Source organism: Cydia strobilella, chromosome 26 (genome assembly GCF_947568885.1).
Source record: "Cydia strobilella chromosome 26, ilCydStro3.1, whole genome shotgun sequence".
NCBI classification, from domain to species: Eukaryota; Metazoa; Arthropoda; class Insecta; order Lepidoptera; family Tortricidae; genus Cydia; species Cydia strobilella.
In genome coordinates this window covers 7,236,568-7,264,381 of record NC_086066.1, presented here as the reverse complement: position 1 = coordinate 7,264,381, position 27,814 = coordinate 7,236,568, and the positions used below count along the sequence as shown (strand labels likewise).

At 39.5% G+C, this 27,814-nt stretch overlaps 3 protein-coding genes across 8 annotated transcripts in view; 2 read left to right on the top strand and 1 right to left on the bottom strand.

Moving 5' to 3' along the window:
* LOC134753353 (uncharacterized) overlaps positions 1-5,003 on the top strand; it is a 62,357-nt gene extending 57,354 nt beyond the window's left edge. For 2 of the 4 annotated variants that reach the window (XM_063689229.1, XM_063689228.1), the window contains 2 exons: positions 225-320; positions 2,119-5,003. In XM_063689229.1, the coding sequence (XP_063545299.1) occupies positions 225-320; positions 2,119-4,967 (2,945 nt within the window). In that variant the 3' untranslated portion in view covers positions 4,968-5,003. The remainder of the gene's footprint in view (positions 1-224; positions 321-2,118) is intronic. The other 2 variants (XM_063689231.1, XM_063689230.1) reach the window with 1 other exon arrangement.
* A 4,109-nt stretch (positions 5,004-9,112) lies between these two features.
* Positions 9,113-16,061, bottom strand: LOC134753360 (zinc finger protein ZFP2-like). The gene is made up of 3 exons (XM_063689240.1): positions 15,896-16,061; positions 12,648-13,337; positions 9,113-10,520 (listed from the first exon to the last, which is right to left on the bottom strand). Exons 1-3 carry the CDS (start codon positions 15,963-15,965, stop codon positions 9,289-9,291), a joined length of 1,992 nt encoding a protein of 663 aa, XP_063545310.1. The 5' UTR covers positions 15,966-16,061; the 3' UTR covers positions 9,113-9,288.
* An 852-nt stretch (positions 16,062-16,913) lies between these two features.
* Positions 16,914-25,462, top strand: LOC134753368 (zinc finger protein 501-like). Of its 3 annotated transcripts, XM_063689252.1 has the most exons (5): positions 16,927-17,210; positions 17,765-17,890; positions 19,440-19,571; positions 20,651-21,664; positions 22,303-22,376. In XM_063689252.1, the coding sequence occupies exons 1-5, from the start codon at positions 17,111-17,113 to the stop codon at positions 22,362-22,364; spliced, it is 1,434 nt and encodes a 477-aa protein (XP_063545322.1). In that variant the 5' UTR covers positions 16,927-17,110; the 3' UTR covers positions 22,365-22,376. The 3 variants fall into 3 exon arrangements, with proteins under 3 accessions (XP_063545323.1, XP_063545322.1, XP_063545320.1); XM_063689253.1 differs by lacking the exons at positions 20,651-21,664; positions 22,303-22,376 and adding an exon at positions 22,912-25,462 and having other exon boundaries at positions 16,914-17,210; XM_063689250.1 differs by lacking the exon at positions 22,303-22,376 and having other exon boundaries at positions 16,928-17,210; positions 20,651-21,842.
* The last annotated feature ends 2,352 nt before the right edge of the window (positions 25,463-27,814 follow it).

The window sequence follows — 27,814 nt, the reverse complement described above, 5'->3', positions numbered from 1 at the left end:
AAACTTACATGTTTCCAAAATGTATATTGATGTTAAGGTAAGTATTTTTAGATCGATGAAGTGGGGCTTACTACTTTCCGGTATATGTATGTTAGCCAAGATTCGAACACATTTTTTTTGTAATATGAATAGGCTTTCTACATCTGTGCTATTCCCCCATAAAATTTACTCCTAGCATGTCGATTTGTGATGGGCAGCTCCTAAAGTTTTACTCATTTTTTCAGGCGGTCAAGCTCAGAAGCGCGAGGCATCGTTGTCCAACTCATATGGAGAGCCGCTGCCGTCCGACGCGTACGGTCCCCCGAGAGACAACTCTAATGGTAAATATTCATTAGTGTAATCCAGAAATACATATACGCTTCGTCAAAATGAGCACATTCAGTACAGACATCCACAACAGGTTTCGTTAACTGCCTAATAACTAGTATCTACACCAAACCAAAGAGAATTAAGAAGACTATTTTCAATTCCTTATGCTTATAATATTATATTGTCTTCGGTTACCGCGATAGTTACTCATGAAATAAAACTATGAAAACGGATTATATCGCGTCACAGTCACCCGTTGACCACGAACGCTGTAAAGAGTTCGAAACGTCGGGATGTATTATAAATTCAATATACGCGATATAATCCGTTTTCATAGTTTTATTTCACTTATAATATTAGTTATAAATTGTTGAGCAATACACTTTTCGTCAGTCGCGACACATGTGACATCTAGTGTCGAGTAGCGGTACCTACCGATATTTCCGCTACTTTGCCATAGTGTGTGAGCGCCGCACGCGCCGTGGCACGCGCCAACACACATGGCACACAATGGCCGACAGCTCGCACAAAAGAGACAATGGATTTTGTTTAACAGATTACCGTCTAAAGTCATTTAAGAATCAGAATCAGAATCAAATGTTTTATTCGTGATAAACTTAAAACTAAAATTACATACAAAAGTATAACTAAAACTACAGGAATTTATAAAATAGGTAGGAGTTGAAGTTTACCACGAAATGGTCTCGCCTCAGCATAATGCTGAACCGAAGGTCAGCGCTGATCTTCCGGCGGGACCATTTTGGGCCACGATCGCAGCCGTACGACACGGCCCAACCATAAGCTGAACGCAGCCTTTGCAGCAGCGACCAGCGCCATCTTGTCTACTGTCTATGGCAGTACTTGACAATGTCATTATTAGATAGAAGTCTAGTGAAACTAACCGTGAATCATTCAAAACTCTAATGTCATTATTGACACCACATTTGAGAAGATGCAGATTATACTCGTAAGTCTGACTATAGGCAAAGATAGATATAACTGCGTAATAGATGGATACAGTCTAAGGAAAAAACGTGCCTCGAAAATCAAGAAAATTTGATTCTCGTTCAGAGGGCGCTACTAGCTTTGGCTTACTGTCATATAGATGGCGTTGACGGTTTCGTTTGTTATTTAACAATTTTAACGCATATCAGTGAAAGAACATGGGTCAAAATCATAAAAATAATTAATGCAAATAAAAAAAATCATTTATCCATATTTAAATACATTTTATCGTATTTTTATAAATATTTATTTTTAGTTTTAAAGTGTGTCTACAGATGGCAGTGAATTTACTGGGGTTACAAAATTTACTATGACAGTAACGCTCTAGTATAAGTTACTCTATGCTATAGGTATCGCCAGGAGAGTAGAGGTGTATGATTTGATTACACACGCAGCTAGACAGGTGGCTAATTGGTGCAAATCATATTTCTTTAACAATAACTACTCTGTGCCCAAAACACATTATCGTGTCGAAGTAGAATTAAATACGTACCTAACGGTAATTTTAAAGGATACCAAAAAAAAACTATTTATCCCATATTTTTAGTTGGGCGAAATTTCATTTCGCAAATTTACATAATCCAACCTAACCTAACCCAACCTAGTACGTCATTTTCATTTCGCAAGTATGGACTTGCGAAATGAAATGGTTGCGAAGTAAGGTTATGCCAACGATTGGTTTGTCAAATGAAACTTTGGCGAAAAGTTGGTTGCCAAGTGAAATTTGGCGAAATAAATTTCGCCAATAAGGAAGTACACCAAAAATTATAATAAATGTAAACCTCCTATTTCACGTGTTTCCAGGTCTCCAGCTCTCAGCGCCCGTGTTCCAGCAGCAGGACTTCCAGAACAACATCTTCGACACCCCACCCGGCGCCTACGGACCCCCACAGCCCATCGTGTTCCCCAGCCAGGGCTACGACGGCCCCCCACCCCCCGTACGCAAGCCTCAGCCCATCTACGGACCCCCCAAGCAGACCTACGGGCCCCCTAAACAAATGTATGGACCCCCGAAACACGTCTACGGACCTCCTAAGAAAACTTACGGTCCCCCGAAACAAACTTATGGAGCACCTTTCAAACCACCGAAAGTTCAATTCCCTAAGCCAGTTTATGGCGTCCCGAAACAAATGTACGGACATCCTAAACCTGTATATGGACCGCCTAAATTACAGACTAATTATGGTGCCCCAGTAAACAACATACCCTTACCGGCCTTACCTGAGCTTCCACCGATCAATTTGCCACAGAACTTTGGCACGGGAATCGGAAACATCGATTTACCAGCGACCATTTACGGAACCCCTATCCCATCCTTACCTTTAAACCTGAAACCTAACTTTCCCATCCCTTCTGACACTTACGGTCCCCCTGGACACACCATCGGCCCTATAGGACCTAATGAGCAAGTCGTGGTCCAAGATATCGGTAACATCGGGCATTATGGTCCTCCGCAACCTGACCCAAACCCAAGGCCACCGCATCCAGGCATCCCCGCCCCACCTACGCCCCCTCATGTACTCTACGACGGATGGAAGCCGATTCCTGGAGTCTCCAAGCCTCTAATTGAAAACCTGGACAATAATATCGGAGACCAATACGGTCCGCCACCGCCCGTACCCGTCCAAGAAGTTCATTATAATTTAGATGGTCATTCACTACCAAGCGTGAACGCAGGACCCTCTTTCCCTGGAGCTCAAATATCTACAGGCTACTCCAGCGTACATCAAGATATCTTAGCAAATATTGATTTAAATGCTATCGTTGGTGGAGATTCTAATCACATTGATCAATCAAAGACGGTATTTGAAGCGCATTATACTGAACCGAACCAAGATCTTAGTGTTCAGAGTCTGCCGCTAGCGCAGGGCAAGCCGTTTGATACTTACGGCGCTCCGCCTGCGGAGTCCCTATCAGGAGGATCGTACCCTGCGTCTATTAGACAACAGGGCGCTAAAGGCTTAGTTCCACCTTCTGGTGTTTATGGAGTACCGCCTGGAAGCCAATACGGAGCGCCTCCACGCCCACCGCCAGCTAATCTCCCGATCCCGTACGGAAGTCACTCAGGCGGCGGACATTCAGGCGGCAGTTCTCCTCGTCACCCGATTAAATTCAGGGATTCCGTCCCTGAAGGACTGTTCCAGAACATCGGGCAAACCACGCGAGTGAAAGATGCTCATAATATTGATCACATCAAACAAGGACCGGCGTATCTGCCTCCACCTGTCAGGGAAATTAAAGACGCTAATCATCAGATCGGGAACTTTGGCATTGGAAACCTTGCTTTGTCTATCGAGCCTTCGAGCCTTTTCAGTCTGCCTCACGCCGGCAACCCTCTCAACTTCCAACAACAAGGACAGCAACCTAGCAGCTTATATGGCTCTCCTATCGACTCTTACTCAGCACCTCTCGGAACTATAGCCGATCATACAGCTTCAGGCTCTAATACAAATTCAGTAACGGCTTCTTTAGACGGTATGATCTTAGCCAATCTTTCGAACTTGGATGCGGCCGCCATTCTGAAACACTGTCCTTATCACGAAGCTATTCTTAAAGCGGCTCAAATGGGGGAGAAGATACCTTCAGAGTTAGCGTCCAGTTATGTCGCCAGTTTGAGCTCTTTAGGATCAACCTTATCTAAAAGCCAACAGACCTTAATGTCGCCTTCGAATGGCTTCAACACTCCTGTGGCTGGAAGCGAGTCAGTCTCATACAATTCTAAAGACCTAGATACCGCCTCTCACTCATTAGTTCAAACGATTCTACCAAGCAATAACATAAAGAGCGAAAAGACGGAAAAGACAAGCATACAGAAAGGTAAATCAATAAAAGACGAGTCCGGAAAGCATAGTTACAAACATGAAGGACTACAACAGCAGATCTTCCAAACTTCTGAGAAAATCAGGAATTTGAGTGAAGAAACTAAGCAACTACAGCAGAAAATTGTATCGACAAGCCAAAGCTTGAGCCAGGTCAATGGACAAATATCACAATTCGGACAGAGAGAGAAGAACAAAGGCAACAGCTATTCGTACCAAATACAGTCTTCAGCTGACCATAATGGCAAAGGACAACCTTCGATACCTCACGAGCAATTATTATCTGAAGGTCTCTTGCAAAGTATCTTGCAAGCCATCGAGCAGCCTTCGCAGAAACCGAGACAAGTGAAGGTCCAGAACCAGAACATCAATTTCGAACAAGCCAGCACTTTAGATTTAGCAAACTTAGACGCCGGTGGCCTTATTTTGCCTGCTGGCTACGAGCCTATCGATAGAACCAAAGAAAAAGAGAAAACTCAAGAGAAACCGGTAACTATTGATCAAGAAATACAGAGCACTAACAAAGATATCAAACAGATACTTAACAGTGAAATAATACACAGACACAGAGGTGATATTCAGCACACAGAATGCGATTTAAGAGCTGATAACTCGGTGACTCACACCGTCGTAGTGCCGCCCCCAAACGTGGATAAAGTAGCGCCAGTTGAAGAAATCAATGACAACGATGTAGCTATCTATTTTGACGAGAAAGCCGAAGTCACTGAAAAACAGGAGCCAATTACTGAAATCTCAGTAGCAACGAGCATAAGTGAAGGCGATTATGAAAAGGAACCTGAGTTCGGAGATAAAATTGAGAAGAAAGAATCGTAGGAAATGTTTGATGAATCTAGTCTGTAAAACAGTGAGTTACATTGAAACAATAGAAGATTTGTGCTAATAAAATAAGCATATAGAAATCGACTATAAAATACGATAACACAATATAATATCATCACGTCCGCATAAAGATAGGACCACTTTTTTTGTGATTTTGCTGCCATAATACGGAAAATAACTTTTGGCTCGGTGGCAGGATGATGTCACGTATTTCAGATTGGTCATACCTTTCTAAATATTTAGTTTAAGTCAAGTCAGAAGAGGCTCACTGGGATCTTAAAATGCCATCTGTATTTTCTGATTTCTAAATATCCCTTTCCAAAAGTAAGTTATTTAGAAAATGTTATATCCATAAGGGATATGTTTAAAAATGAGCAAACACTAATCGTAAAAGGTGTCGGAATTAAAAGACTGATTCGACATCTTTTTTGAAACAAACGATTTTAAATGTAACGAATTTAATTTAACTTATTTATAATAACGCCATCTATCAGAGATCTGAGAAAACTCCACGGTTTAAGAGCTCTATTTTCTTTAGAACTTTGTAAACTGCCTGAGATTTCTCAGATCATACTTATTTAACTATCATTATTTATGTCTTTAATCTTAATCGTAATTTAAAATTTTAAGCAATTCAGTATTTTCTTGTTTCTCCACTATTTATTGATCTTTGGTAAGTGGATGTCTGTATGTACGGTAGTACAAATGTATTTCTTTAAGATAAATAAAATGTACAGTACATATGATTGTTTTATTTTTAGTGCTCTATACAAAACTTTGTTCACGGAGCACTTAAGAGATCACTTCGGTCTTACAAATTGGTTAAATAATAAATAATAATAATAATAAATAATAATAAAACGTTTAATAACAGGCAAGGATCACCCATGAAAAATTTACAGACAACTACAATTACACTATTTAACACTAATTACTACTTCACTAAGCTTACAATAAATAAATTGCAATTATGTCACAAGTACATCATACGACGTTATTTCCGATTCTCATCTCGGTGTACAGACAGCCAATATCGGAAAAATAGGCTATCCGGATCCCTAAAAATGGTTTTCAAAATTTCATTGTGTGAGCGCCCCAGCCTCTCCCAAAAGGAAGCTACACGTGCCCTCATCACCGCGTAGAAGTCCGGCACACGCGCATCGGCAAACATGCCGGACGCGCTGCAGCAGCGTGGCAGCCTCATGAGGGCGCGAAATGCATTATTGTATTGCACCCTCATGCTGCTGTACGACTTTCGTCGAAAAGCTGTCCAAAGTTGACAAGTGTAAAAACATTGGCAATATGCATTGAATAAAGTTATTTTAACGTCGTTGCCACACTTGCCAAATTTGCGCGCCAGCATGTTACAGCGGACCGATAAGGCCCTTCGCTCCCTCTCCATGTCCTTATCGTCCTTGAGATCCTCGGTTAGGATGTGCCCTAGATATTTGAATTGTTTTACAACTCTTACCGCATCTCCATTCAATCTGACCTCCTGCACGTAATCCGGACCCCTTCCCGCCCTGAAAACTAGCATTTCAGTTTTAGACACATTGTACTTTAATCCGTGAGAATTTACATAATCCTCACAGACCAAAAGCAATTTTTTTAAGCCTTTAATTGAGGGACTGAGCAGCACCATGTCGTCAGCGTAGCTGAGGCTGTTGACGCACGTACCACCAAGATGACATCCAGTACGCGCGCCCCTCAATTTCACTATTAGGTCGTTGACATAAACGTTGAAGAGATCCGGAGACGTAAGCCCACCTTGGCGTACACCGCATTCTAACCTGTAACTGTTAGAAGTCGTGTCGCCCCACTTCACACGATTTGTTTGGCCTCCGTACCAGCACTTCAACAGCTCCACTACCTCTCTCGCAGTGCCTAAGCCGTACAATTTGTCCCAGAGAATTTTATAATTCACTAAGTCAAAAGCACGGCTCAGGTCGAGGAAGCACGCATAAACCGAAGTTCCACGGCTGGTGTAATAGTTAACAGTGTGTTTTAAGCTTAAGATAGCGGAATCTGTTGACAAACCGGCACGAAAGCCAAACTGCGCGTCGTCAATATTGATATGTTTATGCAGTTCAAGTTGCAAGAGTCGTTCGAGGATCTTACCAATGACTGTACCCAGGGAAATAGGACGATAATTTGCCGAAGAGCTCGTATCTCCCTTCCGGTTTTTAGCTATAGGCACGACAATAGTTTTCATGAGGTCGGGTGGCAGGTATGAAAACCTAATACACATATTATACAAAGAACAAAGTTTTTCATACAATACCTTACCGGCTCCGAGTACATGCTCCAGACCAAGATCATCATGTCCCGGTGATCTGCCTCGTTTCATGGTTTGTACCACCTTACTGACATCCTCCGGCGTAAATTGGAGTAACGGGTTAATACCAGATCCGGGTTCTAGATGCTTGCTCTGCAGCATACACTCGGGCACCGGTTGAGGAACGATCTTAAACCTCTCACCGAACATATTGGCTATCTGTGTTGGGTCTTGCAGACCGTCCACACTCACTGGTAAACTTTGCTTGCAGCTAAACTTCTTGGTTTGTTTCCAGAAGTTCGCGAAATTCTTCTCTTTCCTATGCATTGCTAGGATGTCAATTTTAATCCTTTCTGCGTTATTTTGACACCATTTAAGTTTAGCCTTGAATTTCTTTTTACTGTTAACGAAATCTGCGTAAGTTTCCCCAGTGGTCGGCCTGCCAGCTACCAACCAGCGATTAAAGTTATATTTATAAGTTTGGTGACTTTCTTTAACATGAAAGTTCCAACCTATTATCTGTTTCTTTTTACCACACTGACCGAGACGAGAATCAGAGGTAACGCTAGCACACGATTGCAAAGTCTTTACTATACCAGTATATAGGCTAAATATAAACTGTATGTGTTCTTTTCGTCTTACACACTTTGATATACAATTAAGATCATTACTATTATCACAGATATCACAGGGAAAATAATCATTAATTTCTAATAATCTATAGTTACATTCTAATTGCGTTTGTCGTAATCGTAAATGCGTTTCGTTTTTCTCAGAGAACATTTGGGACGTTTTCAATCAAAAGGTACCACATTGTCGCTTACCATAAGGGCGAAAATAGCTTGTATCTTTATACGAAAAACCTGTCAGAGCGTCCTTATGGCAAGCGACAATGTGGTACCTTTTGCTTGAAAACGACACATTTGACGTACATACCTAAAATTTGGAACAGTAATAACTACCGCCACTAATACTAAGAATAAGTCAAACCCGTTTATTTCTTATTTTAGGGGGACATTTAGGGGGTTGAAAGGCGTGAGAATCGTGTGGGGTACCATTAGAAAGCTTGCAATAAATTTAGTCGATGGACTGATTTTGAATCCATTTCATGTGCAGTACCTATAGTTTCGATAAAAAAAAACCGGCCAAGTGCATTTCGGACTCGCACACGAAGGATTCCGTACCATAACGCAAAAGAACGGCAAAAAAAACACGTTCGTTGTATGGGAGCCCCTTAACACTTTGACTACCGAAAAACTATTTAAACATCGAACCTGCTCACAAATTTCTCCCGAGAATAGGCTGAGAAACGCAACCTGTGGAGAATATCTGGGGCCCTTTCTCAAAAGCTTGTAACTTGTAATACAAGCGGATGTCACTTTTTGACCGCATTTGTTAGAAAGGGACTTCTACAAGCTTTTGAGAAACGGGCTTCGGACATACGAAAGCAATTTTTCCCAAGATGAAACGGAGACTGCCGCTAACGCTCGGTCTAAAAGTGAGGCCAGGTCTTCTAAGAACATTTTCGCACGTCGCAGCACGGGATACGGCTGCCCTCAGTCCCTCATTTAAAAAATCCACCCTTTAGCCCTGTATATGTGCCATTCTCAACCAAAAGGGTACTTACTTATTGTCGGTTGTCAATAAGGCGCTATTTCCATATAGCTTCAATTTGAAATCAACCTTATCGACTAGCGACAATGTGGTACCTTTTAGTTGTAAACGTCACATATGGTTTGTAGTGTTAGTCACACAATAATTCAAAGATTGTAATGAAAGTCCAAATAGCTTTGCTGTTTACAAATATTAATTAGAAGAAAATCATATGGGAACTCAAATTTTAAAGTAAAGTTCAAGTCTCACCCAAAGCAGTAATTTTTCCACTTTTACATTTATAAATTACTAATTAATTACTAGTAACGGGATAAGTAGCGTACACTAAGAGAGGCCTACGTTCAGCAGTGAGCGACAGGAGGCTAAAATGATGATAATGACGTTTTTTAATACCTTCTTAACATTATTCACAAGAAAAATGTTTTTTTAACCGGTGTGTACACACTTGTGGCTCATCAAACCGCTGCGGTTAGTGAACTTCTTCTCACACATCTCGCATGAGAATGGTTTTTCACCTGTGTGAATCCTTTCATGAATTATTAATGTATTCCGTTGCGAAAAGCTCTTTTTACATATATCACAGGTATATGGCCTGTCCCCGCTGTGTACACGCTCGTGGCAAAGTAAAAGGGAGCGGCGCGCGAATGTCTTCTCACACGTCCCACATGAAAATGGTTTCTCACCCGTGTGGGTGCGTGCGTGAACCTTTAAAGTATTCAACCGTGAAAACTCTTTCATACATATACCGCAGGAGTAAGGTTTTTCACCGGTGTGAATCCGTACATGACTCTTTAAAGAGCTGCTATCAATAAAGCTATGTTTACACACTTCGCAGGAATAAGGTTTTTCCCCGCTGTGAATACGCTCATGAACCTTTAAATGGCCGCTGTAAACAAACTTCTTGCCGCATGTTCCACAAGAGTATGGCTTCTTCCCTGTATGGATCCGTTCATGATTTTTTAAAGTAGTGCGCTGAGTAAACGTCTCGTTACATACTCCACAAAAATACGACTTTTCACCGGTATGGATACGCTCGTGAGTCTTCAAATGACTGCGGTGTGCAAACTTCTTTTCGCACATTCCGCAGGAATAAGGTTTTTCGCCTGTGTGACTTCGTTCGTGTATCTTTAAATTACTAAGTTTTAAAAACTCTTTATTACATATACTGCACGAGTGTGGTTTTTCTCCTTTATGGATTTTTTCGTGACTGTTTAATGTACTTCGCTTAGTGAACCTCTTTTCGCACACGCTGCAGAAATACGGCTTTTCACCGATATGTTTTAATTTATGATTCTTCAAATTATCCAGACTAGTGAAGCTCTCGTCACACAGTGTGCACGCGTATGGTTTCTCCCCGGTGTGTATTCGTTCATGTATCTTTAAACCGCTTTTGTGTGCAAACTGTTTAATACACGAGCTACAGGAGTAAGGTTTAACGCCGGTATGGACGCGCTCGTGTTTCACTAAAGTGTCGTGTATTGCGAATTGTTTGTTACATGTTTTGCATGAGAAAGGTTTTTCCCTCGTGTGTGTTCGCATGTGTATCTTTAAGGCACTCGGATGCTTGCACACTCTCGAGCAGACGCGGCATTCGTATGGGGCTTTACTAGCGCTCGCCACGACCAGTAAGTCTTCTGTGGTCCCTCTCCTGTGTGTCTCTATAACAAAACAAGAAAGTCAATTTGCAATGTAGTCTCTAACTAAGCAAATAGTTGCAACAAGCGTGAATTCGCGAGGGATAGAAAGAGCCAGGACATACGCAATGTGACAAAATTAAAAACCCATTTAAAAATAGCTGACAAGACGTAATTTTGTCAAGTGCCCATTATTGGAGTTGCAGGCGTACATAGGCTACGGAGACTGCTTAACATCAGGCGGGCCGTACGCTTGTTTGCCACCGACGTAGTGTAAAAAAAATTGTAACTATTATTGGATACTTAGTTATGTCTTCTGCAGCATTAGCTTACCTATATAAGACTTTTAACTTAATAGGCCTGACGCGAAACATTTACTTCATATAATTTAGTTAAAATGAGTAGTTAATATGTTGAACACATTCTTATAAACTGCTTCCTATGAAAATATAAATGCAAATATTGTTCAACTTGAACATACATAAAAACATATATTCCATTGGATTACTTTCTGCGGTAATATCGATAAAAATGGATGGAGCTCTCTGAGGTTTTCATCGATTTTTGACAAGTTTTAAGGCGTAACTCCTACATTTGCACTACAGATAGAATTGTAAGACAAACGGCTATCGGTTCTTCAACCTTTATCTGCCGTATTTGAAAGAAGCGAATTTTTTTTGCGCTTATTTTTTATGATTTTTTTAAACATTAACAAGTTTGGGAACTAATCAATAGTTATTTGTGCAACAAGAGAGGAAAGTTGGTTCTTCTTGCGAGTGTTTATTTTGAGTACCGAGAAAGCGAAAGATTCTAAGTTAATATCTTGAGCGTAGCGAGGGACTCAAAAACACGAGATGTAAAATAACTTTGCTCTCGTGTTGCACACATAATTTTTCACCTCAGTAGTTAGAACATATTAAAGGATAAAATGTATTTCGAATTACACAGAAAAATTCAGAGAAAAAAAATTAATCAAAGCATGAAGTGGCAGTTCATGGCCTTCACTAAATTAAAAAGCTACTTTGTTTCACTCCCTGGAGTGAGGAAAGTCGCACTTTCTTCACTCCCTAGAGTGAGGAAAGTTTTCCTCACTCCAGGGAGTGACGAAAGTAGGCTTGTTCGAGCTGCCGAGGTGAAAATTATTTTATTAAATATTTTGATTTGTGTTTTTTTTAATTAGGCACACTACTATATATAAATTAAAAACTGTAATAGATGTCATATATTAAAGAAAAAGTGACGAAGCCCTCCAGTGGTAAAGGCCGGCCTTCACCACTGAAGGATCTTACAAATCGTCAGGTGACAACACAGAAATAAATATACCATAGAAGACGCAAATGCATGTACTTCGCGTGTCCGAACCCCGACCAAGCGTCGAGGTTGACCGTCGCTCTTTACAGTCCACGCCGCCGGTTGTTGCAGCCGGACGTCCGTGAAAACTTTAAAAATGCTTCGTTGCATGATAATTAACTGCAACAGCCCAAAAATTGCGAGCACCCAAAGGCAAGAACATATTCCCTATCACAGATAAGTAATTTTAAAATTATATTATGCGTTAATTTTGTATGAAAAAGTCGGCACGCTTGATTTCAATACAAATCGTGGTATTTGCGTCATCTAGCGTATATATAAAATCTGTGGGTGACAACCAAAACTCACCAATTACTAAGAAATAATTGAACAAAAATCAACCTTATTTAGGTATAGATGTGGTTCACTATGGCTATTAACTTGTGGTAGTAATTAGTGAGTATTAATGTCACCTGACGATATACGAAATCTACATATTTGGGTTCGTCTGTAACGTCTCTAAAAACTGGTCAGAGATTTTGATTTTAAACTAATTAACACAAAAGTTATGGTCAGAAAACCAGTTTTATGGCCTAACTTTGATGCCAAATATCTCAGAGACAATGAAATTTGAAGTAAATATATAAAAATACTATACTGCTTAAAGCCGTTGTTGTTAATATGATAAGCTACAAAAAACAATTACAAAACTAAGGGATTCAGATCGAAGGTAATTGGCGCCAGGGATCCTCTTATGGAAAAATATTTTCCATAATGTCAATATCCAGAGAGGAAAATGGGGACTACGTTTGTATGGAGAACCGTCCCCTTTCCTCTTAACGGTGTGAGTGTGTTACTGACCTTGAGTTGTAGATTGTGCACGCGTCTGCACTTCAGCAGGACCTAGCACCAGCTCCTCCCGCACTTCGTGTTCCGAGTAAAGCTCCTCTACCTCTTTCTTGATCCACACGGCCTTCTGCAGACCAATCTGCTTCGCATCATTCATATTTTCTTGTACATATATCCCCTTCTTTGTATCTTTAACCTTTTGCAAATCAGTGACTTCCTGTTTCACATCTTTATTCACATTGATATCTTTATCTTGCAGTTCAACATCTTGTTTCACATTAACTTCATCACATGTGTTCAACTCTTGTTTCATGTGAGCGACCTCTTTCATATTAGTGATCAGCTTCATGTCAATAACTTCATCATGAAGGTCCATGACGTCTTGTTCCATGTGAGTGACCTCTTTTTTCATGTTAGTGATCTTTATGTCGATATCATCATCATTAGGGATGACTTCTTGCTTCACGTAAACCTCTTGCTTTATCTGACTGACCTCTTCTTCTATGGCAATGGCTAATTTCACATCAACAACTTCGTCTTTCTGGTATTTAACCCGCTTCACATCAATAACCACTGGTAGCTCATTGACTTCCTTCATGTGAATATCCTCTCGCTTCATGTCAATATGAGGTTCCTGTTGATCAGTCTCCTCCTTAATGCGCGATGCGTTGGTCTTCAACAATTCAGTTTCAGAGATATGCCCTGAAAAGAAACAGGTGAGATAATGAAGGTAATCTAGGCACATAGAAGCAGATAACCATATAACTTATTAGTCACATGAACCTAGCCCAGCGGCGCCGGCATACAATCGAAGCAATAAAAACTAATACCAGATGTAGTGTATTAAAAATATGAGGGTACGCCAACAAAACCAGTCTGGATTTGTCAGGTACGTAAGCACATGTGCTCTCCCGAATTTCGGTGATAATATCGCGATATAATACCAGACATTGATATAATTAATGTAAAATTTGCGGTCTGTCAACACAGCATGGAAAGAAGCATGCTAAGAATAGAATAATAAATTCCAATAATACATTATATTATTATTTTAGCTAAGCTGATGAAACTAGGATTTTACATTGCAATTTGACATTTTTTTCTACCATAAGCCTACTTATTATTATACGACATCAATAAATTAAAATAATAAGTATTAATAATAAACTGACAAATCAATTCAATTAATCATTTACCAATATAATTATTTTTGACGATATATTCTTAGATATAGTTTTAAGATTTGCGGTCATTTATTTTATTTTAATTTAAATTGATTACTAATAAGTAAATGTAATTAGCCTAGAATAATATTACTATTGTGTGCCCTTACAGGGTGTCATGATCTGACTTTATATTATGTAACACCTATTATGTACATGACAATACAATAAATAAATGATAAATGACAGATGGAGACTGACAACAATCAGGAAAAAGACCAAAGTTAGAGACGCTGCCAGAGAAATAAGAAAAATGGAGGTGGACAGGTCACATGTCAAGATCGAAAGTAGACAAATGGACACAAAATATAACGAACTGGTTCCCTACATACAGCAAGAGAGGTCAGGAACACCCGAAAATTAGATGGGAGGACGATTTCCCACCAAAGTGGATAAGAACAGCTCGAAACAGAGATGACTGGAAAGCTTTTGTCAGAAACCCCGACAACCTGACTAGTGAAAATTATTAATCAATTATAAAGAAACTAAACTTATCTTTAAAAATAGTCAGTGATTAAAGGCTAATTGTATTGTATAGTAATATGACATATTCTGTGGTATTATATGAATTATTATAAGAAAGAGGCTGGCTCAACTGGACTCGACTGGAAAGAGCTGGAAGTAGCCGCTCAAGATTGTGACAAATGGAGGATTCTTCTGCGAGCCCTATGTCCCTAATGAGGGATAACAGGAATACATCATCATCATATGAATTATTATGGTCATTTACATTATACTCTACCCGTCTAGCCGCCCAGAAATACAAACGTGCCAAGAGAAATGGAACAGGAGACCTTTTTGTAGGCCTCTGGGCAGCTTATTATAACTACTATCAAAAACGGGTCATTTACATAGGTGTGTAGATAAACTACAATTAAAACTCAAAACACGTCAGTTAACCTAAGATGTCATGTGCAACTGTACAGTGGTACCGAAATATAAGAAACTCATAAAAACAAATATTCAAGATACATTATAGTACCTACTTCGTTTTAAATAGTAAATATAACAGGAAATCCTAGATCAGAACCCAATAGGCATGTAAGTATCATGTACATGTTTTTTGTCAATAAATATTTATATTTCTACTAGAGTTTTCCCGTGACTTCCACTCCCCTTTTCACCCCCTTAAAGGATGATTTCAGGGATAAAAACTACCCTATGTCCTTCCCCGGGACTGAAACTATCTCTTTACCAAATTTCAACTAAATTGGTTCAGCGGCTTAAGCGTGAAGAGGTAACAGACAGACACAGACACACTTTTGCATTTATAATATTACTAGCTTTTGCCCGTGACTTCGTCTGCGTGGAATTAGTAATTTGGGTACCTTAATTCTTAACTTAAACAAATCTGCTTTTTTCACCCCCAAATTGGTCCACACTATAAATAAATAAATAAATAAATAAATATTATAGGACATTCTTACAAAGATTGACCAAGTCCCACGGTAAGCCCAAGGAGGCTTGTGTTATGGGTACTCAGACAACGATATATATAATATATAAATACTTAAATACATAGAAAACACCCATGACTCGGGAACAAATATCTGTGCTCATCACACAAATAAATGCCCTTACCGGGATTCGAACCCAGGACCATCGGCTTCACAGGCAGGGTAACTACCCACTAGGCCAGACCGGTCGTCACTATACACTTCCACCCCAATTTTTACACCCTTAAGGGATGATTTCGGGGATAAAAGTTATTCTATATCCTTTCCCACAGCTCAAACTATCCCCATACTAAGTTTCATCTAAATCGGTTCAGCGGTTATTGATTCCCCATACAAATTTCCACCCCCCTTTTCACCCCCTTGAGGGGTGAGTTTTATGATAAAAAGTATCCTATGTCCTTCCCCGGGACTCAAACTAAATGTATACTAAATTTCAACTAAATCGGTTCAGCGGTTTAAGCGTGAAGAGGTAACACACAGACAGACAGCCAGACATACAGACAGACTTTCGCATTTATAATATTAGTATGGATAGTATGGATGAATAATCGATACGATATGCATAGTGCGTGCGACTCACCGTGGGGGGACGGCGAGCAAGCAGCCGGTGCGTCCCATAAAGGTTCTGTCTTCACATACACTGTATCCATTGCAGATCTATTATTTGGTATATTACAATATTAATATACGAAAACTACAAAACAAACAACATTAAGACACGGATGCATGCAATAAAGCAGCATAGCAGGTGATAAGCAGGTGTAGTGACAAATGACAATGACACTGACAGTTGAGAGAGAAAATTGCCATCGACAAAAATACCGTTTTAAATTCAATGTGTAGTTTGGCACAAGTCTGCCTTATTTCAAACATAGACAAAGAGAATCATACTATCTTTATCTTACGCTAGTATTAGCACCCAAAAGAAAGGGATAAGTATTTGTTTTTTTTTTTTACTGCCTGGCTAAATGTGTTTGCCAGAGTATAATATTTATTTTACAAAAGCAGCAGAAGCATTTTTTGTTTTAAAAATTTAAATCATATTTTTTTATTAAATCTTATACATATTTCTCCATTCATACTTTGTTTAAATAACTTAATTTCGTAGTGTTAGTAGTTTTATGCTGGTCATAATAATATGTCATAGAGGTACAATAATATAGAGAGGAAATTCAGGAAATGGCCCCTCCCCCATTTGTCCGAACGAGATGCTCTTATGGAACTTTCAGTAGGATTAGCAGAGAAAGCACTATTATCGTTTGTCCTTGTCATAGTCTCACTTTTCTTCACTGCCTACTTCTAAAAAGACCTAAATGACGGAGACGTTTTTTGTTGCCCACCGTTTTTATGGCGGGTAACAATGAACCCGACAAAATATGTAGGTTGTTTTTGGTATGTTGTCAGGAATGTTAAAACGTGTTTTTAATTTTATAGCATTCCGTAAGTTCTGTCTTGGTTCTGTCCCTCAGGGGCACACTCGTATAGCACATCTATATAACACTAGATCTATGTCATATGCCAATCACAGATATATGAAATGTGCTCGTATAAATAAAAAAAAAGCTAATGAAATGTTTAATGTCACTGTCAGCTGTCATGTAGCGTGGTCACGTGATGTGATGTTATGTTTTTATGAGCATTGCATTGGAGTAAAAATCGATGTTAAAAAGCTGTCTTCGTTATGTTAGTCTTTATCTTTTAGTCCAATAATTCTCGGGCTATTTATAATGCAAAGTTACCGAATAATTTATGGCTGGACTATAAAAACTACGCATTCCATCAATGCCATAGATGGATGGGCCGTGAGTACAGAATAAGTGAGGGTGTCATCGTCAAGCCAATCGTTATGGAATCTAGTGAACAGCAAACCGTATGGGTGAAGACGGAGTCGAACGGTAAGGCTAGGGAATATTACGCGAAACTCTGCGTAGGAGGCGTCACACCACAATCTGAGAGTCTATCGCGGAACAAGAAAATCGAAATTTCGTTATCTAACATCTCTGTCACTCTTGCATATTTTAGCGATAAAGAGGCAGATAGTGAAATTTCGGATTCGCCTTTTCCGGTGGGTCCTGTGTAAACAAACCGCCTTGATGCATCAATGTCATATTGATGCTCCTATACAAGAAACGTGATTTTTTTGCCGTTTTTAAATTCTATTTTCAATATTTGTTGTTATAGCGGCAACAGAAATGCATCACCTGTGAACATTTCAACTGTCTAGTTATCACTGTTCATTAGATACAGCCTGGTGACAGACAGAGAGACGGACGGAGAGCGGAGTCTTAGTAATAGGGTCCCGTTTTTACCCTTTGGGTACGGAACCCTAATAATGAATAAATATAACAAGCCACTTTTAAAATTTTTATTTCTTTGTGGTCATATCCAACAACAGATATTGGATCGGACGATGTGAAAACACTGACTGTGTACTTTGGCTTGTTGACAGATGTCACAGAAGACAAGCCTTCGGGGTCTGCTGTGGTTATTAAACTAGAACCCATAGAGGGGGGCTTGAGCGATTCAAATGTGCCCGGTGTGCTGCAGCCTCACGATCTGGTGTTTACAAAACACAGTAAGTGATTATTACATGCTGTTATTTACAAACATAATTGCTCTTTTCACCACGCCAACTCGTAAAGGCTCTGTTTATTCTTTGAAGTTGCATTTTATCAACAAGAGTGGCAAAGTATGCAAATTTTTAGTTGTATCTTTATGTTAAATATAAGGTTTTTTGTTTATAAACTGTAATAGATGTCATATATTAAAGAAAAAGTGACGAAGCCCTCCCGCGGTGAAGGCCGGATCCGAACCAGCATCTTTAGCTATTGCGGCTAACGCCATGAACCCCTAGGCCACCTCGCCACGGCGGTACCCGTCCCAATTTCTCGACTATAGTTTTTCAAACCAAATTGGCAGTAAATAAGAACAAAAAAAACTATACTCGTGCTTTTCTTTTGGGTACTAGTACTAGTGTAAGACAAAGATAGTATAATTCTCTCTGTCTATGTTTGAAATGAGACAGTCCTTTGACAACTAACTATATATGCCATCTTAGTAAGACTAGGCGTCTTTGACCAACTCTAATAAAATAATTTGATTTGTTCCCAAAGTTATTATTATTATTATTTCATTTTAGACAGGCAGCTGATGCTGGTACGTTTTAATCATAGTTCACTTAGCACAGTTAGCATAGCTTGTCTAGTCTATTTTTAAATTGATTAACACTTGCAGAGTTCACAACTTCTGAGGGTAATTTGTTCCAAGCCTTTAAAGTTATTTTTGTTTACTTTAATTTTTGATACAAGCTGTTATTGCTGACTGTACTTTTCTTTCAACAGGCAACTAATACACATTGAGACAATTCTAACAAACCCAAACACAACTAGGTTGCGTTGTTTTATCACAGAGTTCATATGGTCACCTCCTGTGTCCATCAGATCAGCTCGATGGTACCATAACATTGCATTATCACCCAACTTACATATTTTATTTATTTTATTTATTAGGAAAACTTACAGCTGAAGTAACACGTTAGGTAATAACATAGAAGCAGTGAGCCAATTACAAGTTTCCACAGATAGAAACTGCGTAAAGTGCATGGTGTGCGAAATTACAACCAATAAAAATATGTAATAATAATATGTATGTGAAAATTCAGCTTAATCGAATAATGGGAAGTGGGTCTAATTTAACTTGCAAGATTTGTCCCGAACATACATATTAAAAAGAAACAAACATTGCAAGTCACTCCCGGCAAACTCGGCCGAATTTCACCTTCCCATACAAACGGAGTTTCGTTCTCATTTTAAAACTACGTGTTGGATTGTAATGAAACATTGCACGTACAAAGACATAAGGTATATATAGGTCTGTAATTAGTTTATATAGCTCTAGTATATAAAACAAACGAAATAGAGCAAAAACAAGTTTTGTATGAAAAATTTAAATCAGCTGTATTTTTATTTCTCTATTGTATTTGAAGCTACATAAACTAATTACAGACCTAGATATACCTTATCCTATTGTAAGTACAAAGTTTCAGAGCAATCTAGCTAGTCGTTTTAAAATGAGAGCGGAACTACGTTTGTATGGAGATTCGAGCTTGCTTTTGTTGTTGTCAGTGTGCATTAAAGTCGAAGCGGAGTTCGTAAAGGATGGGGAGGGACAGGACGCAGGAGGAAACGAGACAGCAGATCTTTGCGAGAACGAGGCAGGCCCGTGCGAGAACGAGACGGCAGAAGGTGAACCGCAAGGTAGTCAATACTCTCTCTTTTTCTAAGCTTTATAGAGCCAGACCAAGATAACTCTGCACCGGTTTTTACAGTTCAGAAGTGCAAGTGTTATTTTAAACGTCTATGAAATTATGACGTTAAAATAACACGTATGTGCCTTAAAAATCGCTGCAGGGCTATCTTGGTCTGACTCTATTCCACGTGGTGCTGAAGGGCAAAATGATGACAGAATATTATATTTAATTTTTATTTTTTCATTTTGAAAATGTAAAACGAATATTTTATTAATGAATTCCTCGTCCTTAATTTTTATGAATATGGTACTAAACTTGATAGGCATTTATATACAGGTTGGCTAAAAAATAAGTGCATGCCCGTTGCCAGGGAGGATTTGGGAAAATCGCGAAAAAAATGTACCTTCCCATAGAAAATGGACCAGCCAAAATGTATGAAACAGCCAAATTTTTGTATCGCGATTTCGGGGTTGGTCCCATAGCAAAAGTTGCTTAGTATAATCCCAAAACCTCCCTGGCAACTGGAATGCACTTATTATTTAGCCACCGTGTATATTTGGGGCATTTTCGATAAAAAGGGACCTTATTGTCGATGGCGCTTACGCCGCACAGCGTCGTGCGGCATTGTATTTATATCGGAGCATCGTTTATAATGGCGTAAGCGCCATCGACAATAAGTTCCCTTTTTATAGAAAATACCACATTTAAGTATTTTAGTAATCACAAACTGAACAGCATTTAAATGGGTCAGGTTTGTTGACCTCTTAGAGCCAAAATAGAAGCTTTTCGGCGGTTCCTAGCTGTATTTAAAACATATATAATTCACTGGCGGCGTCTTCATACAACTCGATTCCCACCGGCTTGCCAAAAATTTCTTGCCACATATACCAAACTTATAATTATCATTGAAATTAAAAATATATCCATAACGGAAACACTACGTAGTACGTTGGAATTGATAACACGATTTATAGATCTACGTACGTATAGCGAGCGAATCACGTTGGCCCATCTCCAAAGCGGAGTTGTGAGCAGACCGAACAATTGAACGAAATACCCTGGCGTCACTTCAGTATTTTGTTCCAGAGGAAGATTCCCGCTCTGCCGAGGTCCCTGTCCGAAATAAAGCCACTTCCAACTCAGACAGATACAAATGCGAATGTGGCAGAAAATTCAAGCAATTGAGCAACTTAAAGGAGCATAGACGAACACACACCGGGGAGAAGCCGTACGCCTGCAACATGTGCGAGCAGCGCTTCGCCAAACAGAACTCGTTGAAGAACCACGAGCGTCTTCACACTGGGGAGAAGCCTTACGCCTGCGGAAACTGCGATAAGCGTTTTAGACTCTCGGGTACTTTGAAGAAACACGAACGTCTACATACGGGTGAAAAGCCGTATTCGTGCAAAATATGTCAGAAAGCGTTTACACAGTTGGTCGGTTTGAAAAGACACGAACGAGTTCATTTAGAAGAAAGCGTCGCTACTCCCCTTCCCCATCCCTGCCAAGTGTGTGATAAACGATTCTCGTCCCCGAGCGAATTAACCAGACATCAGCGTGTTCACACCGGGGAAAAACCGTACTGGTGCGATATTTGCCAAAAAGGGTTTGCACAATTAGTTGCGCTAAAACAACATAAAAGAACTCATACTGGGGAGAAACCATACACCTGCAAAACGTGCAAAAAGGGATTCGCAGATTTAAGAGTTTTAAAAGATCACGAACGAACGCACACTGGTGAGAAACCTTATTCATGTCAAACGTGTAAAAAGGAGTTTGCACGATTAAGCACTTTAAAGAAACATGAGCAAATTCATACTGGTGAAAAAAGATTTTCTTGCGATATATGTAGGAAAGACTTCCGGCAATCTGGTGCGCTTAGCCAGCATATACGAGTACACACGGGGGAAAAGCCGTACACGTGTAAAACGTGTCAAAAAGAGTTTCCTCGAACGGATGCTTTAAAGAGACATGAAAGAATACATACGGGTGAGAAACGATATTCCTGCGGAGTTTGTAAGAAGGAGTTTACGGATTCTGGCAATTTAAGGAAGCACGAAAGGGTTCACACTGGTGAAAAACCGTATTCATGTGAAATATGTAAGAAAGCGTATAGAGAATTAGGCAGCTTGAAGAAACATACTCGGGCGCATGCAGTTGAAACCAATAATTGAGTCGGATTAACTAACGTATATATTATTGTTATATTAACGTTTTATTACACGGGGACTTTTGCAACTTAAATATTCCTGGTTCAGAAAACCAATGCTTGTTTTACGGATTCAATATATTTTAATGTTTTCAAAATGTTTTTGTTTTCTAATAAAAGTTGTTAGTAAATGAGTTACTTGTAATGTTATGTAATTTTATGTCTCGTAATGTTTGCAGTACATTGCTGCTCGGTATACGGGGTCATAATTAAGTATTAACTTAATAAAACTTCTCAATTCATGATTACACGGGTAAATTCTATGTCTGGTTTGATTAATTGCCCGTATTGGATTTACACACTGTATATCGTCGTCTAAGACTGTCAATTTCATTTCAGTACCATTTCGTACCTTGTCGCAGTGACAATAGTATGAGGTTCTTAGCGAATTTCATATTGATTGTACTGAAATTAAATTATTTGACTGTATCCACAACACAAGCCTTATTGAGATTACTGTGGTTGATCTGTGTAATATTCTACTGTAATATTAAAAAAAATGATTAAATAAATGAGGACCACTTGACAGTGTGCATCAAGGTGGAAGCGGAGTTCGTAGCTAACGAACGCGTTGAGCCCGAGCGGGGCTGAGGGAGCGAGACAGCAGCTCCCTGCGAGAACGAGACTGCTTGTGCGAATGAGACTTCGCAGCCGTTTGATGCCAAAGATGGGGCGCAAGGACACATAAATACGCTTCGATTTCCAGACCGATACGACCTTCTAACCTATAAGAAAAGAGCGCACTCTCATCTTAAATGCCGGCAACGCACTTGCAACCCCTCTGGTGTTGCAGGTGTCCGTCGAGTGGTGGAGTGGTGTGGTAGCTAAAGGCATTCTCTACCAGTCAACCATACCATAAAAATTAAACAAATCAACTCAAAGTATATAAATACCTACAATACAAGGTAGCCCTAGTAACCTAACCCCCTGTAGGTTCGACAAATCAAGTCAAGGCCACTTATAAAAGACCTCAAGCGACCGATTTGACCCCCCGCCCCTCCCACTCTCTCCTTCGTATGTTCAGCGAAGTAGCTTTTAGAGAAATCATCCCTCCTTTTTATTCGCGTGTAAAATGAGGTACTTTAAAATGTTTTTTTAGAGCGTGCTTACTAGATTCTCTATACTTCTGTTGTTTCAGAGAAAGAACCACGTCGTGAGGCTCAAACCTCTGCAGCTGCAGAAAAACCTCATCATTGTGTCACTTGTCAAAAGAAATTCTGGTCTTCGAGCGATTTGAAGAGACACCAGCGGATTCATAGTGGCGAGAAACCTTACACGTGTGACATTTGTCAAAAAACGTTTGTGCACCGGAACTCCTTAAAGTTTCATACGAGAACCCACACCGGTGAAAAACCTTACCCCTGCGCTGTATGCGATAGACGGTTCGCGCAATTGTGCCAACTGAAGAAACACGAACGATGCCACACAGGCGAGAAACCGTTTTCCTGCAAAATCTGTGATAAGCAATTCACGCAAGCGGACCATCTCAGGACGCATGAGCGAATACACTCTGGTGAGAGACCTTATGTATGTGATATATGTCAAAAGCGTTTTACACAATCGAGCGCGTTGAATTTGCATAAACGTAATGTCCACACTGCAGAATCGTATCACTGTGATAAATGTATAAGAAAGTTTGCGCAATTAGATGCGTTGAAAGAACATGAAAAAGTTCATACGGATGAAAAGAGGTTTTCCTGTGATATTTGCAGAAAAAAATTCAAGCAATTATGTCAATTGAATAATCATATTCGAAGTCACACCGGTGAAAAGCCCTACGACTGCGAAACGTGTCAAAGAAAATTTGCCCGTTTAGTATATTTGAAGAGACACGAAGAACGAGTACATAAGGAAGAAAAACCGTATTCCTGTGAAGTCTGTAAAAGATTATTTTCAGATTCGGGCAATTTGAAGAAACATGAGCGCATTCACACTGGCGAAAAACCATATTCGTGCGATATTTGTAGCAAAATATTTGCAGCGTCGGGTAGCTTAAAACACCATAAACTAATTCATACAGAAACAAGTAGATGTTGACTACATGTGTCATTTCTACTATTTACAACTTCATAATCTGGAACAGGACCGCTGTCAAATCCGTGTGCAGAGAAATCCGTTTTCAAGCGCCATCGGCACCAACTTTAATGAGGGCTACCGTTTTTGTGCTCACCAGTTGGCGCCGCTGTAGATGTAGTTCCAGAAAAACAGATCTCAAAATTCTTCTATGCTTATTTTTATAAAATCGATACGTTCTAATATACACAGGTATTTCAACGTCTAAATGTGTCATTTTTACAACCTCTTTAATTTTGCATATATTTTAGTTGGCACTTTTTTTAAACCACTATCATTTATTGAGCTATATCTATTGTTTACCATGATTAATCAAAGATGGGCTAAGATTTACCACAATTATGAATAAGGAGTGAACATTCCCAATAAAAAAGCTTGAAACCCTCCCAAACTTTTATCCAGTTGACATTTTGAAAGATCTCCATCTACACTAGCGCCCCTAGCGGCGAAATTAAGCGCGGTAGCCCTCATTTTGTTCTAAATACTATACTACCGGCAGTTTGAATAGATTAGACTGTTGTCCGAATGGACACAGAATAAATAATAGTACTAGGTACAGAAGATTCACTCTCTAACAAAACGCGACTATTACGACAGATATGACCGCTAGGTGGAGCATGCGCAAACAGGCGTCCGTTCCGTAGCGGTGCGCGGCAATCACTATGGCTAGACCTCAGAACTGGGGGCGGCCGCATGTACTTGTAGCGCCGTGGCGAAATCGCGGAGTGAGCCACGTCTGGAATGGATCCAAATGCTCCCATGAGTACAAGGGGGCACGAAAACACGTTACAAAATTGTTTAAGGAATAATTTTCCTTAAAAAAAATTCATTTAAAGTTAAAACAACAATCATTTAACTGAGGCAAATCGTATTGTCTTCAAAATATTCTCCTTTGGCGTTAATACATAGACGCAAACCTTTATTAAAATTAAACAATATATACAACAAAGATAGGGCGAAACTCTGCCCAGGGGGCGCCACTACCACAGTCTGAGGGTGTATCGCATAACAAGAAAATCGAAATTTCGTTATCTAACATCTCTGTCACTTGCATATTCGAGCGATAAAGAGGCAGATAGCGAAATTTCGGATTCGCGTTTCCCGGTAGGTCCTCTGTATGCAAACCGCCTTGATGCATCAATGTCATATTTTATTGTGTCTGAAAACTTGTCAATAAACTGTTAAAGGCACAGTATGTATAAGTTACTCTATGGTTTACTAAATGGACTAGTGCTGCACTCTGGTGGCAGAACATTGCAGTAATACCCCCTACTGTCAATGTATTTTTGGCCATCCTGACTAAATTAGCCATGCTGACTAATAAGTAATAGATCCACTACCAGTGGGGCGACACTCCTCGTTTCGGGCAAACTCGGCTCCGTTCGGCTCAGCAATTATTAGGGTTGGCACAACTTGACGTCCCTTTGCTTGCACGACCACAGGTAAGATAACGACTTGATTTTTGACAACCCTATATAGCCGAAAGGGATAGTGCCATACATTAGAGAGGGACAGCATGATTATACTCTGAATCGCGATCAAAATTCGGTTTTGTAGGAAGTTTCTTTTCTGTACGGTAGTACTATTACTTATTCCGTTCTACTACTAATAATACGAAATCACATTATTCTTTGCTGTAAGGTTTTATGATTAATATAATTATTCTAGTCAATACATTTTAAGATAAATGAGTTTAAATTTTTGTTTCTTCTTTTTCCTCGCGTTATCCCGGCATTTTGCCACAGCTCATGGGAGCCTGGGGTTCGCTTTAAAACTAAGGAATTGACACTAGTTTTAACGAAAGCGACTGCCATCTGACCTTCCAACCCAGAGGGCAAACTAGGCCTTATTAGGATTAGTCCGGTTTCCTCACGATGTTATGTCACAGAAAAGCGACTGGTAAATATCAAATGATATTTCGTACATAAGTTCCGAAAAACTCATTGGTACGAGCCGGGGTTTGAACCCGCGACCTCCGGATTAAAACTCGCAGGCTCTTACCGCACGGCCACCAGCGCTCTTAAAAAACCGGACAAGTGCGAATCGGACTCGCCCACCGAGGGTTCCGTACTTTTTAGTATTTGTTGTTATAGCGGCAACAGAAATACATCTGTGAAAATTAACTGCAACAGCCCAAAAATTGCGAGCACCCAAGGGCAAGAACATATTTCCTATCACAGATAAGTAATTTTAAAATTATATTATGCGTAAATTTTGTATGAAAAAGTTAGCTCGCTTGGTTTCAATACAAATCGTGGTATTTGCGTCATCTAGCGTATATATACTTGTGTATGTACTTGTGTACGTATGGTAAATAAATGATTTGACATTTGACATATTAAATCTGTGGACCTTTCTATCAAAACTTCTGTGTGGAAGGACCCAAATTGTGACGGGCGTATCGTCGTTTCAGGCAGGTGCGGGGCGATTCGAATTCACCCGAATTCGAATTTTTTCAGGAGTACCAGTTAGAGAGGGAACGGTGAGTTGTTTTATTTTAAAAGCTTTTATTTGTGTCGTTTTCAAGCAAAAGGTACCACATTGTCGCTTGCCATTAGGACGCTCTGACAGGTTTTTCGTATAAAGATACAAGCAAATTTCGTCCTTATGGTAAACGTCAAAGTGGTACCTTTTGCTTGAAAACGTCACATTTAAGGGGATCCCATGCCCCAATGACCTTCGATCTGAATCCCTTAGTTTTTTTTATGTTTTTTGTAGCGTATCATATTAACAGCAATAGTTTTAAGCAGTATCCCATATTTACTTCAAAGTTCATTGTCTTCGAGATATTTGGCATTAAAGTTGAACAATTATGGACCAAAAAACTGGTTTTGTGGCCATAACTTTTGTGTTAATTAGTTTAAAATGAAAACCTTGGACCAGTTTTTGGAGACGTCAAAGACGAACCCAAATATGTTGACTTCGTATATGTAAGACTTTTCACGAGACACGATAAAGTCTTTATAGACAATGATTAAAAAAATCATAAAAAACAAGTATTAATTTCTTACAAAATCCGGTAGACAGAAATGAAGATAAAGGATTAAAGAACCGATTCAATTCAATTAAATTATTTATTTCGAATAATTTCGAAACCGATAGCCGTGTCTAATAATTTTAGCTGTACCTAGTTCAAAAGTAGGAGATACGATTCAAAATTTGTCAAAAATCGATGAAAACCTCTGGCACTTTTCTGTTCTAGGACATGTTTTTTTTGTTATATTTTGGAACATAATAAATTCCTCATAGATGATATGCAAAAGCAGTATGTGTCACATGGTAGCAGAACTATTTTCACCTTGGCCGTTAACACTTGAGTCCCTCACTACGCTCAGGATTATTTTTTAGAATCCCTCGCTACGCTAGATTTATTGTAGAATCCTTCGCTCCGTTCAGGATTCCATACCTCCATAAATATGTCATTTTGTTCCCTTGTGACACAATCTACTAATTTTCAGGGCTAAAAAGAAGAAGTATAAGAGGAAGGTGGGTCCGCGCGTGTCCTGCCCACATTGTGACAAGTCGCTGAAGGACAAACACGGCCTTAAATTGCATATCTCTATGTAAGCATTACAATTCAATTTTTCAGGTAGTATGGCTCCATCGATACTGTCGATGATTTCGCCAACGTCAAAGTGGGATCCACGTGGGATCGAATAATATTTCTTGATTAAAACATATCGGCCATCGGCCATAGCCAGTGTACGGTAAACAATAAAATTATGGGCCTCTAGGGCTCTAGCCAGACACGGTTAGAGGTAGAAATACCAAATGCTCTTAGAGCACGACGTTGTTCGGTGGTTGTTGTAGTTATCTCGTAAAACCGATAGCTGTATTTTACGAGAAGCACGTGGACTACCGGCCGTTGACTCCAAAATGGTGGTTAAGCACGCTTTGAGATTAATTCTCCATTCACTGCACACTACCACATTAGATTACTGTTTTTTTTTTATGAAATAGGAGGCAAA